At 40.3% G+C, this 14,529-nt stretch overlaps 1 protein-coding gene across 1 annotated transcript in view; it reads left to right on the top strand.

Moving 5' to 3' along the window:
* Nucleotides 1–1,830: 1,830 nt before the first annotated feature.
* The window catches only part of LOC140273520 (myocardin-related transcription factor A-like), a 31,464-nt gene continuing 18,765 nt past the window's right edge, over nucleotides 1,831–14,529 (top strand). The window contains exons 1-5 of the mRNA XM_072369126.1: nucleotides 1,831–2,093; nucleotides 6,194–6,259; nucleotides 11,921–11,976; nucleotides 12,281–12,356; nucleotides 12,458–12,619. Coding sequence (XP_072225227.1) covers nucleotides 1,964–2,093; nucleotides 6,194–6,259; nucleotides 11,921–11,976; nucleotides 12,281–12,356; nucleotides 12,458–12,619 — 490 coding nt within the window. The 5' untranslated portion in view covers nucleotides 1,831–1,963. The remainder of the gene's footprint in view (nucleotides 2,094–6,193; nucleotides 6,260–11,920; nucleotides 11,977–12,280; nucleotides 12,357–12,457; nucleotides 12,620–14,529) is intronic.

Below are 14,529 nucleotides of genomic sequence, written 5' to 3'. Positions count from 1 at the left end.
CTCAATTCAACTCAGTTCAATTCAATTTTATTTATATAGCACCAAATACAACAAATGTCATCTCAAGGGACTTCAACGATACAGTCCAAATCAAGCTAATTAGAATCCAATTCATTGGAATACAATCTTAATCCAATCAAATTCATTCAATTCCGTATTATTCCAATTTATACGTACAAAATCAATTTAAAAAAAAGTAGTCATGCTATGGAAACCAACAGATTGCACTGAAACTTCTCTTCGATCCAATCACCCATCCTGAGCATGCATGAGGCGACTGTGGGGAGAAAAAACTCTGGCAGAACCAGAGTCAGGAAGGGTGACCATCCACCTCGACCAACTGGGACAATAAACACCATAACACCAGGCCAGGGATTCCTGCTGAGAAAGACAAAACACAAGTTAATGACAACAATATCATACGTACATAGAGAAAAAAAGAGAACAGAGAGCGGAGAGGTGTATCATGGGAGGTCCCCCAGCCATCTAGGCCTACAGCAGCATAACTATGTGCTGTTTCAGGGTTGCCTGAGTCACCCTAACTGAAAAGGGAAGGTTTTAAGCCGTATCTTAAAGGTAGAGAGGGTGTCTGCTTCCTGAACCCAAACTGCCAGCTGGTTCCACAGAGAGGGGCCTGATAACTGAAGGCTCGGCCTTCCATTCTACTTTTAGAAACTCTGGGAACCACAAGTAGACCTGCAGTCTGAGAGCAAAGCGCTCTGTTTGAATAATACTGCACTACGAGATCTTTAAGTTATGATGGAGCTTGGTCATTAAGAGCTTTAAGAGCTGCTGTATTTCTCTCCCAATCCTTAAAACTTAGAATATGGACCTGTCCATTTTTAAAAGAACTTTCCCATCAAGAATACATGTAGATTGCTCCACTTTAAGGACTCCAAGGGCTGCTAGCCAAACATTTGTATGTGGTGAGCTGGGAGAATGTGTTTCAATATCTATCTTCTTTCATTGCTAAAATTGTAGTGATTGAGTTCCTTTCAGGTCGAGGATTACACATTGTACTTGTGATAAGGCACCACAATCCATTTGACAGATAAAGATCTCAGATTTAAGTCAGCTTGGCAATGACTGGTGCTACCCAGTTGTAATGACGGTGTTCTCCCACTTCCTTATTGTCAAAGATAATTCCCTGTCTGACACTACTGTAATCATAGTTAACAGGGAAAGTAAAACACAGATGTGGGCAGAAAGGAAGCTAAAAGAACGCATAAATACAGAGACAATAGAAAGATATGCATTGCTCCAGAGAGTGTTTTCTTGTTTGGCCGTTTAATGATTTAGGCATTAAGAAAATCATGATAAGGCGGTACTCCCACAGGTGCATATCACCGTCAGCACTCTGTGCTCAGATCAGAAGTGCTAAGTGAGAGGAATTTAGTGAGAAGGACGTGTGTGTAAGTGTGTGTGCGTATAATGTGCGCCTGTCTGTGTCTGTCAATGACTGAATGACTGAGTACAGCAGCAGCTGGGACAGGCTGCGGGATCACACCTTCACTGACATTTGACACACATGAAGGCACACACGTCTTAGTCAGTCTTGTAGCGACAGGCAAAGCTTTTCTAACGCTGCACAGTAGCTCTGTTAGTTTGGATTTATATGCTCCTCTTGCTGACTATTACCATGGATTTTTTTTGAATAAGTAGGCAGAAATGGCTGCTCTTTCTCTCAAATCTCTTTTGATCATCTCTGATAAGTGCAACTTTGCAGAAGACTTCCTCTGACATATTTCTGCACTTTGAAGAATACTCCTTTAAATTTCCCTTCTCAACTGCAGTGTGCCACAGTTTAGCTCTGTAAGAGGATTGCATCGCTCTGTTTCGTGGATGTACAGACTTGTGACAGCTGCATGAATCCAGCACCTGAGCTCGAAGCCGCTTCTTGATCTCATTATTCTTTTTCAGATGACGCACGCTGAGTAGTTCTCTAGCTTGATCACAGGCCGCCATGCTGGATCACCTGCAGCGTGTCAACATCAACCCTGCCCATTTCAGGCCTCAGCCAATCAGCAGCAGCATGGATGAGAGAGACATACGCTTTGAGTTAGAGCGTCAGGCGTGTCAGAGTCTCAGAAAAGGTGGGATACCTGTTGTGTGTCAAGCTTCCTGTTGCACATAACACACATGAGTATTTACAGCCATGCTTGCAGAACAAGATAGACCATAATTCTTTAACTGGATTGCACTCAGTCTTTTTTACCAAATACGCAGCTATTTATCAAAATACGCCCTCAATATCCACATTAAAAAGTTCTCTGAATAGGACTTCCTCCAGGTGCCATCCAGGCTTATTTTCTGCGCTGCAGTGGGAAGGGGATCAGATGCTTTCCATGTGGCCGGGTTACAGTTGGGTTTTAGCCAGCCCGAGTGCCGCACACGTTGACTCCAGTGCATGAACTCTGCAACCTGTTGTGCAGCTGTAGTGGTGGTGGCCTTGAGCCATAGTAGCTGGTCAGAAAGGAGTTTGGATAGATCTGAGAAGAAGAAAACTCCAAGATACACACACACAAAATCAACAAAGAGACGTTTTATTGACTAAATAGAAATATGCTTGCATGAGAAATGATAAGCTAACAGATGAGCTGGCAAAGTCTGCAATAAAGAAGCTAACGGCTTTATTTTTGATTTTTGAATTGACGCTATTGAAAATAGCAGTTAGAAATTAATCATAACTAAATTCTAAAGTTCTTAAAAAAATTAATAATAGTGGATCCTTAACTTCTTTAAATTTTAAATGAAAGTAATCTATCTAAATCAACCTAAAAATTCAAAAGTTTTCCCTCAACATGTGCAAATCAAAAGCTTGAAAAGCCAGTCGGGTTTTCTCACGCTTGCCTTTCAGTAACTGTTTCCTGTTTAACGAGGTTGATAAGGCACTAAAAGTATTTGTTAGAGTCTGGAAAAGATCATCGTTTGGGCTAAAACTGACGCATTTGACAGCATGTAGTCACAAGAGCACTATAGTCCATGAATTTTTGGAAACACAAATATTGATTCAAATAGAGGCCGCATTGTGGTGTGGCGGTTAGAACTGCTGCCTCACAGAAAAAAGCTTCTGGGTCTGAACCTGCCAACTGATTGCATCTTCTAATTTTACCCCGTTACCCCCTCCACGACTCTCAGCAAGATAATGCGGATAAATAAAATGCTGGAACCTGGGTTTTCCATACTTTTCAGTACGATGTTTGTTCTTTACAAGCAATTCAAGTTTTCACAGAAAGTGTAACCTGTATGGTGAGCATTTTCTGATCATTGGTCTGTTGTTGGGTAAATGTATACTTGCTGCTATGTGGTGGCATTTGCGCATCGAGCACACTCTCCCAGAATAGACTCTGTATCAGCACATTGCATCGCTTGCCTGTCATCTCTGGTCACAAATAATTTTTTGTTGAAATCAAGTGTTTTGCATATGTGACTGCAGATTCGGGTAGATGGGTGCAAATGCAGAGGACCTGCTCTCCAGAGTATGTGCGTGTTTTCACACTGTGCTGCTGTTTTTAGCAGAAGTGTCAAAATGTGTGTTCTTTATTCGTGCACGTTTAATGCACGCTGCTGTGTTCGTTTCGAAAGATTATGCATGCTTGTCATCAGCGTATGTGACTTACTGCTTGTTTTACTAGCTCATTTTACTAGCTTGAGTGTAGGAGTCAGCTGAAACTTTCCTGCTGCCAAGTGGGAGACACTGTTATCCTGCGTCAGGCTCATCTTCATCCCAGAAATCAAAAGGCGTAGGAACGTCATCCTACTGCTGGGCACTGTCTGCAGATTCTGGGGACAGAAGTCGGCGAGTCTCAGGCACACACACTTTTCTGCGACTGCAAAAAATGCAAATTAACCAACACGAATGTGGAGATTATAGATGTGACATAGATAAAGAAGAAGAGATGATGCATGACAAAGATGTCAGAGTGAGATTTACGGGGCATGACAAAACATGGGAAAATATTGTAAGCGCTGTGCTGTTTGCAGTGGGGCACAGCCAAGAGAGAGAAGGCATACGAGTTTTTGTTGCTGGGGAATAATGTTGGTTTGTGTTGAGATGTATACATCTTATGTTCAGGAGAAAGCTCTAGAGGTGGGATTCATATTTAGGGAAGATTTGAGACTAAAAACTGAAGCCAACCACAACTTATTCAGCTCTACAGTACATTGTTATTGCATGCTGTTGATTGAAAAGAGGGGTTTTAGTGGTTTTAGTGATGTTCTGCTGTAATGTTACAATATGTAAATGTAAATGTAAATGTAAATGTGGTGTTTTGTTGGCGACCTTCAGCTCGATATTGGAGTAAAAATTAGGGCATCACAAGAGGTTTTGGTACTTCACTGGCAAGTCTGGTACACATTTGCCTGCTGAAATACAGCACTCATTTATGTACAGTCATTGCACATAAATGTACATCACTCTCAATCATACAAAGCCGTCAAAGCTGGTCATCAGATATTTTATTAGTTTTTCCCTTGGAAGCAACAATTGTTGTGCATATGCTGCTTCCACTGCTAGATCTGGGTGGGGGATCTGGGTCTGCCCGATGTTAACACGGGATAATGCATTTAAATGATGTGCTAACAAGGATGAAGAACACAGTAACATGTTGGACCCACGCCAACATTTACTCTGATTTTGACAGAAATCTTGTATCATATATATATATATATATACACGCGTACATGGATTAGAGAGACATCGTGTGTACATCTCTTTGTGTTTACATACATACACACAAAGAAAGAGAAAGGGGAAATGATCACATTAGGGCTTGTCTGATGTGATTTCAGGTCTCTGACTCACGAAGCAATTAACTTTTCTTTGTCCTTTATGTTAGCAGTGAACATCGAGTCCTAATTTACCCTAAAAAATAGTAATTAACTCAGCTGATGGTACCTAAACAGCATGCTCTTTAAGCAACCATAATCAGTATTTCTGAAGCACTCTTTAAATGTGTCATGTGAAATGAGTCATTAAAATAGCTAAACTGAATCAGAATTAAACCCTATTCTCTAGCTCATTAGTCCTACCAAGAGCATCTGTCAGTCCTCTGTTTTTCTTAAAAAAAAAGAAAGTAGCAGTCAAACTTTTTATTCGTAGTTATTATGCAACTAGTAATCAGACTTTTTTTTTAAATAACATAACTGGCATTCTTTTAGGTACATTCATGTAATACATGCATTTAATTTGGTTTATGAACTTGACTGCTGTTCAAGAGATCGGAGGGGACACTTGATCACAAAGGGTCTGCTGGAGAAAGATGAGCTATAGTTTGAATGTCATAGGGGCGATCGACTGTAAAATTTTACTTCTTGGATTTGTCTTGGATTCTCACTTAGTTGTGTTTTCTCGGCTTTAAACAGAGGGGTAGCTTTATATACTTACAGTAATGGTGAATGCTTAGATCAGGTTATCAGGTTAAAAACATACACATGCTTCTGTGCAAATGATCAGCCACACTTGCTAGCTAATATTAGAACTGCATATAAGTAAGCTGCATGGAAAAATACCTCTCAGGCAAAAGGGTTTCCTGATACTCCCTTATATTATACCTTGGTGTGCAAAGCTTGAACAGATAATCATTTCCTGCTTATTCATGATTTCATATAAATTCGGATGTTTAGTCCTCTAAACATTTTGCAGATGTGTTTTCCTCTGAGGAACTCAGAGGCTGGATCTGAACAGGTTTAGTAACTTTTCTGAGTCGAATGAAAATCTGAATCATGGGGAGGAAAACTGTTGATTTCAAAATACGAGCCGTGGTGTCTTTAGTTTTTCTCACACTGTTGTTTAATCAAACTTGAAACAGGAAACCACTCGTATGCATGCTTGAGTGTGTGTTTGACTTCCCCTTGTAGTGTATGAACTAACCTTTGCCGGTCTTGTCACAGAGGACCACAAATTTCAACTGCAGCTAAACAGGGTAGATGAAAAAAAAAACTTCCTATTGGGCAGCTTTAATGCTGCAATTATTGCCTCTATAGATTATTTGCAGGCGTTTTCATGACTTTGTTTTAAAACCTGTGCCTACAATATGTAGCCTAATCAGTAGTGTTACCACTTTTGTTTTTTTGTGGGGCAGAAAACTGAGGCAGGAAGGATGCATAACCGACTCGATGTTGCTTCCATTCATTTCACAGTCACTGATTTTTGTGTCCCCTTTTTTTTGTGTGTCGGTGTGTTGGTGTCTAGTGCTCCAGCTGAAGTTGCAACAGAGGAAAACCAGAGAAGAACTGGTCAGACAGGGGATAATGCCACGTAAGTACATACCAAGACTTGCAAATGCAAACTTTCATAGGAAAATTGTGAAAAATGTATAAATACATAAAAATAAGTTTGTTGAGCTTAAGGTAGAATATGTGGGTGCAGTCCAAACAGCCCTGAGCTGAAACGCTGAATTTAAAGGGTACGGCGAGCTGTGTAGAGAAGAACTAAACATCGGTTCATCACCTCATTTTATGTTGAATAGGAAGACAACCCATCAGTCATTGCAGCTTGATTCAATTCCAAATAAAAAAGAAAAGAAAAATTAAATTTGTTCAATAGTTTACATGTCTTGTTGTAGTAATGAATATTATTATTATTGATGTAATTTAAGAGGTTAATAAATTACCACAAAAATGTTGAAAACACTATAAAATGTTTTGCAATATCTTTAGGAGAGCTAAGCTATTGCTAGCATTTGAACCAGCCTCTTAGCTAACTCTCAGCTAACAAGCTTAATCTCGGTTTGGGTAGCTTAGCTGTAGAACAGGCTTAAGTGTTAACGTAAGCCTTCAGTGCTAAATTTACTACGGCAGCAGTAAAAGATTTCCCAGGTGATTGGGTGACCAACGTACTGCATGGAGGGAGTCTGTGGTTGTTCGGAAAAGAGGAATTTTGTGAAGGGAAGTTCCCTTAGCTGACATTCCCACAGCAGGTCTCATGAGGGTGTCGGAAGTAATGTTAATGTACGCTTTAAAGCCTGTCAGTAAACTGCAAAAACTAGATAGGAAAAAAGATGCTCAGACTTCCACACTTAGATTGGACCTATATCAAAAGTTATACTAAAATTTGAATATAATGAAAGTTAAGCATGTACCAATATAAAATATCATATAAAACAAGAGTACATTATTTTACACAGGGGCTGTTTAGCTAGTAGTAAGCACCTCCAATTTCATTGCAATAGAACTCATAATTTTCCATGACATTTAAGCTGAATCAACAAAACGGCATTAACAACTTGGTGTGGCCTGTCGATTACACGTCATATTGAAGTTTCTCTTTCAGTCAGCAGTCTGAGAATTTGTCTTGCTCTTTTTGAGCGTAACCTTTTTTGCACCTCAACTGTTTCAGAAGTGCTTGAATTGTGGTTAAGACTATGCCACCGTCTCCTGACAGACGGCAGTTTCAGTCTTCAAAGTGATGTGAATCAAAGTCACGTTGCAACTGCCATCACGAACATTCATGAACAGCATGTATTTAGGCTGCTGCTCGGCACATGCACCATATCAATAAGAGTGGTTGCTGCGTACAATTCTGTATAAAAGAAAAAAACCCTCTCTGACCTATAATTACTTCAAGTTACGCTGATGTTTTATGTTAAGAGCAACTAACTTAAGTACATCATTTGATTTGATTTTATGAAAAATTGAGAAAATAGTTTGCCCCTGACAGCTGACCTTATCTCTCATTACATTCATTTCTACTTTATAGTTGTAACAAGGAAATTTTACAGTGTCTTATCTGTTAGCATTTCCTCTTGCTGTCTCTTTGTTAGGCGAATGCTGGAAATAGCAGCCTGAAAACTATGCATGTGGATTTTATTGTGTCTTCATCTCACTGGCATATATTCCTGTCATTCAACATAAAGTGTTCTGCAGCACAAATACATACATATACAGTTCTTCCCTTGTTAGATTTTGCAGCTATGATACAAGTGCCAGTTCTTATCTTAGCGTGCAGACAGCAAGTAATAATGGGTGCTCATCCCTCATCTAGTTGGAGAGCTACTCGAGTATCAAATGTACAACATGTTATTTTTTTTCCATTGTTGAGAATGAGAGGACAAATAGGCTGGTTGGGTCCTTTATTGTCAGGGGAGTGAGCATGAACCTCATTTGGGGGTGGATGAATTGAGACAGAACAGTCTAGCTGGGATCACACCGAGTACAACCACTGTTTCTGTTGTCTCACTTCTTATCTATCTTGACATACTTCCTCTTCTCTGCTTTATTCTAGGAACTGGCTAGAACAAAGACTGAAATGCTTTGCCGACATGGTTTCTCTGAATTAATCCATTTGTTTTCAATGCGTCTTACCCAGAGGCTTACAGGTAGTGCCAAGTCTCCTGCAATGTTCAGGGGAATCAAAGTTCAGAGAGTGTAGTAAAGCACATTAGGACTCAGGCCCAATCACGGTTCTTACCTCTGGGCCTACCACTTGCCATACCTGTCCTTTTTAACAGGGATGATTTGCCCTTTTTGTTAAGATATCAAGGAGTGGTGATTGTATAGCTCTTCAATCATTGGGAGCCATTTGGATGCCAAGATGACCATTACTTTAGGTTCTTGATTAGAAATAGTTCTCTCCACTTAGTTGTATTCCTATAGTATAATACTGTTGGACTCCTGATTGACCTTCATACTGTCAAGAGCCAGGTTTCCATTATTGTGTTTAAATGTGCATTTTAAAGGCTAATGGATATAGCAAACTTCTGACAAATTTTCCATGCTCACTTGAAAGTGGTTTTAGCCTTGGATGATCAAAGGCTCAGTCTAAGGTTTAGATGAAGGTGACTTTCTTTAATTCTTCTGGACATGTAAGAAAAACAAACTGAGATTCGGGCTGAGGTTGTGGAGAAACCTGGGGAGAAATGATAAGTACATTTGGGTATCATCGGTTTTCCTCATCAGCTTCAGCTACCTTCTATGATGTTTTAAAACAGGAATTTTCTATGGTGTAAAACCTAAAATTACCATTTGCATTGGCTGCATTGTGACTGTTAATGTTGGGTTTCCTCATTAGTTTTTTATCACATATTAACTTTTAACAAAAACAGGCTACCAACTTTATACTGCTTGTGTGGGTGCACGTCTAAGTGCTTGAATCTGTGGTGTGTGCTAAAGTTATTTTTACAATACATAATAAGCACAAAGTGAGATACATCACCTCGGTTGTTATTCTTACACCTCTCAGAAAAAAAAAAAACGCAGATGACATAAAAAAAAAACCCTGTTCACACAGTTATATGTGATAATCTAAATTAAATCTTTAGGAAACGGTGAAATTAAAAGACAGTTTCAAGCGCTGACCTGTAATGCTGAAAGGTAGAATATAGAGAAGCCTCAGTTAACACACAAAAGAAAACAAACCACTTGTCAGCAGCAGACTGAACATGAAAAGACCATCAATGCCAGAGGAAGTGCCTGATGTTCTCAAAGTTTAAAGACCAGCGATGTTGGTTGGTCACTCATGCACATAATGGAGACTTTTACCGCTGACCTCCCCCCACCACTCTTTCTTTTGCCCGTTGGTCTGTTGTTCCATTTTTCTTCCATCTGCCTTTCCCCATTCATCCTCTCCTCATCAGTTTTACAGTTCTCCATCCTCAGTTTACACCTTTCAACTTCACCCCTGCTTCTAAAACCTAACTGTGCACTCATCCGCCCATCCCCTCGTCGATACCACCACTCATTTTCAGTGTCGCTGACTGATAGGTTCGTACATCGTCAAGTAGGCCGCGTAACCCACTGGTGGATGGCTGAGAGGTCTGAGAGGGCTGATGTCTCGGGGGTGTGCATGAGCGAGTGTGCACCAGTGGTGTGACAGTGCTCAGCGATGTGAACTCAGGCTTGAGCAGGTACCAGCAGTCTTGCTCAGGGTTACTAATCCGGTCATACCACTGTGTGTGTGTGTGCGTGTGTGCGTGTGTGTGTGTGTGTGTACAATGCAGTGAGATGGTATTAGAGCAGCAACACATTTTTTTTTTGGGAGCTCCAGTGATTTGGATTTGACATTGTTCTGAGACGATGAAATTCAAGTGCTGACTTGAAATCTTTGCCGATCATGTACTGCAGCTTTCACAGCCAGTCATGAATGCTGCCTTTTAAGCCACTGAAAACATCTCACTTGCCTTGCCAAGAAGTAAGATATGTTATTATTATAATAGCGTGTGCATCCACTTTGCTTTTTATATACTGATCTAATCCTACCTCAGTGAAAAATCTGTCTCACTTGAATGGGGTCTGAGATTAGTAACTCCAATGAACTTCTCCTTTTGAAGGAGAGGGAACTCTTGGGTCCAATCTCATCTGACGTCTTGCTCCCACAGCAGCTCTCAGACAAATCATGGGTTCTGCATCGGCTCGTGCACAAGGCCTGTGTGTTGTACATTCCATCATCCACTCTAGTCCAAATGCAGCTGCCTACGTGTAGCTCAAATATGGGTAACCATGCACACTGCAAGTGCCAACTAAGCCTGCACCTGGATTCGTCTCTGTTCAGAAAACAACACATCAGACAAAAAAAAATCACATGGACCACAAAAACACAATATTGACTTTGGAAGAGAATGGTCAAGTTAATCAAACTACAGGCCCAGGGTGCAGCTGATGCAAAAGACAGAAGGAAAAGGGACCCTGTGGAGTCCCAATTTCTTTGTGAATATCCTGCCATAGCCTTATCTCTCCATTTTACACATTCATACAAGGGGCAAGGGTATCCCGATTCTTTATAGGATAGAGAGTTGGGGCGACATGGCCCTACAAAATGAAATATTTCCTGACCGTTCATCCATCATATGATCAACACAAGAAAGTCACAGATGTTATAAGATCTAACTAGCACGTGGCTAACAACAACAATCATTGTATGTAGTCCATCGTAAATATCACAATCTGAAAAGTCGACAATTTTATTTTCTTATATTTTCTTGCTACTATCACCTTAAGATGTTCTTGTCATGTGTTAGCCGGTTGTTCTGGCGTTTCAAACATGACATATGTGCTTCTTGAAGATTTGTCCTTCTTCATAGGGCATATCTAAAGCACTACACTTGTAAGTCAGTTTCAAAGGCAAGGGGACACTTGAAATCAAAGGGGGTCGGGGTAACACGTACACACTTGATGTCCACACATGAGCCACTTTCTTTGTACTTTTTGAGGGTTTTCAAAAGCTATTTACCCTCTTGTCATTTGCCAGAGTGGCTGACCTTTACATCTGGAAGGAAAGTAATAAATGGCGTTTATGTGGCGCTAGATTATGTTCTACTTTGTATCATTAACCACTTGTCCATGTTGACTCTCTGTGTCCAGTTATATCCAGTATCGTAGCTCTTACAGGACATTTGTCAGAAGTGCAGGAATAAGATTATTTTTGTTTTCAGAAGAAATCGTATGCTGCGTTTAACTCTCTTAACTTTTAGTGTTGTGAGAACATCTTAGGCAAGAAGATTTGCATCATCACCAACCCTGAGGTTTTTGCACAATCATAGGCCAACAGGACGCTGTGCTGAAATAATTTCTGAACAGTTAACAGAAATTCAGCTGCTTTAGTTCTGCTTATTGGACTAAGGACTCTGCACTCAATCCCATTAGATTTCGACTTTGACATGGTGATTTTTGGCCTTTTTTGCACAGCTGCTCTTTGGACCACCACCCAGGCTATCATGCATTTTGTTCTATCTCGGTGCTCAAGTGCATGAGCCTGTCCAGTGAGCGCAGGCATTTACCATGTTAATACGGTAATCTGGAAAACTTTTGGCTATAAAAGAACAATGATTGTCCCTGTCAATAAACATATTCATACTAAACTGAGAAGGAAAAGAGCCACCTGAAGTTAATTTGCTGTCCTCAGTAGCATGAACATGCACACTGTTGTCTTAACGCCCTCTGTGTTTCTCTCCAAATTTCTCTCTTTTTTTTTAAATTCTTCCAGCACTTAAAGGTTCAGCTGCCTTCCATGAGCAGAGACGGAGCTTGGAACGAGCGAGGGTGAGTGCGTCATCCTCAAAGCTTTCGCTGGAGTCAGAGCTGGTTGAAGAAGACTCAAATTTGAGTGTCTTTGTAACATGTGATATCATCACAGAAACTCTGTAACAATCCTCAGTTGCAGAAAAGCTGAAAATAAAATATTCAGCAAGATCTGAAAAAATACCTTTAAATATATTAGAAATAAGTATTGGATGAATATAGAATAGCTAAAAATTATTCTGCATTTGCGAAGAAGTCAAATTAGCAGATCAACATAAAAAGACAGTTAGCTGAAAATGGAAAAGTTTTCCCTTTCTCTGTCCAGACTGAAGACTATCTCAAGAGGAAGATCAGGAGCCGGCCGGAGAGAAGTAAGCTGATCAGGATGCACATCATGGAGGGTAAGTGCCACATCGGGCCTCCTGTCTATCTGGAGCTTTGACACATCTAGCAATCAGTTTTCAAGGTTCTTCGCTTACTTGTGAAGAACTTCCTTTTCCAGAGCCATCGACAGAGCCGTTGCTTCAGGCCAAGCAGCTGCAGCTGAAGAGAGCTCGCCTTGCAGGTGATTTAAACGACAAAATCGCCCACCGACCAGGGCCTATGGAGCTGATCCAGAAAAATATTCTACCCGTTCACTCCAGAATCAAAGAAGCCATCATAGGTAAGCCAGGTCAGATTCAAAATGATCCTTTTTTAACTTTACATTTCATTCACAATTCATTCACGGATTTTTCAACAAATCAAGTGTTTCTTGAACTGGAGATATGATCCCATCTCCAGTTGTACAACAATGAACTTTTAAAGGTTGTTGTTCGCAACTATTTCCAAAGGGAAAATGTATATTGTCACTTTATCTCTGTGCGCCTTCTTGTTACCTGTTTTTCCTGGAACTATGGTCATATTGTGTGACTCCAAATAAAATGTTCTTACTAGCTAATTAAATCACATAGGAAGACAATCATTAAGGTCAGAGTAAACTAGAAATAAAGCTACATTCTCGGTTTGTCATTAAATATGTTATGAACCGCCCAGTGAAATATGAATGATTACAACAATCACGAGCAAATAAACTAGTGAGCACGTTGTGAGCGTGTCCTTTGGGAAGGGTCGCTGTGGTTTGTCATCAATTCTATCTCTGATAAGAGTTTGTAAATCTATCAGATGAGGTTTACATTATGAGTTCTGCACAAAATGAATCGTCCACTGACTGAATGCTTGAAATGCTTTGTTCTCAGAGTAGGTGTACAGGACTCTGACCTCCACGGTCCACTGCTGGCTCTTGACAAATTAATCTAGGGTGTGTAACTCAAATATGTGCACTTATAGTCCCGTAATAACTGGTACGAGATCGCTAACTTGGCTCTTCATTCCACAGAGCATGAATCTAATTACCTGAGCTGTTTGTAACCCATCCAGCATCATAAGTGCTGCATTTCAAGTTTGCTCTCCATGAAATCGATCCAGTTCAACCTCATGCTAACATGTTGTCAGACACACAGCTACAGGGCATGATTGGCTTGCCTGAGGCCAATGCATTACAGTAGGCCTGTTTATTACATTACAGCATAGAGTCGGAACCGGCTTTTGGTCACCTTAAATAATCATTTCACTGTATCATGGAGCTCTGATTTAGGCCAGACCTAAAAATCTTCACCAGAAAAATGATGATAATCTGTTTAAGTGATGCAACGCCACAGTTCAACATAGTTCTCAGTCTTTTGTTTAAAGTGTTTAAAGCAACTATTGTCGAACACACTTCTATGTGAATATCTGAATTTGCTTTACTGTGACTTTAACCTTACAAAGATCAATATCCTGCAACACTTACACTTTTGGGGATTTTTCAGTTTCTTGCGAAGAGGCAGTCGTCACAAGGACAGAATACAAACTCAAGGAGCAATTACTTGATTTCCTCTTAGGTATTTGTGGGACTTGGTGTGCTCTTTCTGTCTGTTTTTTTGTAAGAAACCTTTCTGCTTTGTCAAGGCCATCAGTACACAAAATCAATACTCACAACATCTAAATAAGCATCTAATCACTTGAAAACACATTAGACACGGAAACTTCTTAAACTTTGACAGAGCAGCAATTCTTTTCCTGTTGCTTCTGTCAAGAAAAGTAAAAAAAAAATCAATAAGAGTTTGATTACAGCGTAATATATCCTGGAGGGAGGGGGATATGTAGCATATATCACAACACACTCACACTTTTTGTCCTGACAGGATGTACCTCCAGGCCCCTCTTCTCCAGCTATCATCTACAAGCTAATATTGTCTCAGATGCCTCAGCTGTGCTTACCACACACAGACACACTCGCCCAGCAATAAACCCACGAAACAAAGGCAGGGGGGGGGCTCACATCCATTATGTCCACATACAGAGAGTCCCACCACCTCAGTATTCGTGCTTCAAACAGAAACCTCTGAAGGTTCCGAAAGGTTAAAGTGGAACTCTGTAAATCATTCATGCCCTCTCATCCTTAGTTGAGAGACAGGAGGCGAAGACATCAGTTCCTGTTGTCAGCTTTAAATAGCCTCTGTATTGCTGAATAAAATACGGCATTTTTTTATT

The sequence above is a fragment of the Leuresthes tenuis genome, unplaced genomic scaffold, assembly GCF_036924035.1.
Source record: "Leuresthes tenuis unplaced genomic scaffold, fLeuTen1.0.hap1 SCAF_17, whole genome shotgun sequence".
In the NCBI taxonomy this organism is placed as follows: Eukaryota; Metazoa; Chordata; class Actinopteri; order Atheriniformes; family Atherinopsidae; genus Leuresthes; species Leuresthes tenuis.
This window is presented reverse-complemented; position numbering and strand designations above follow the sequence as displayed.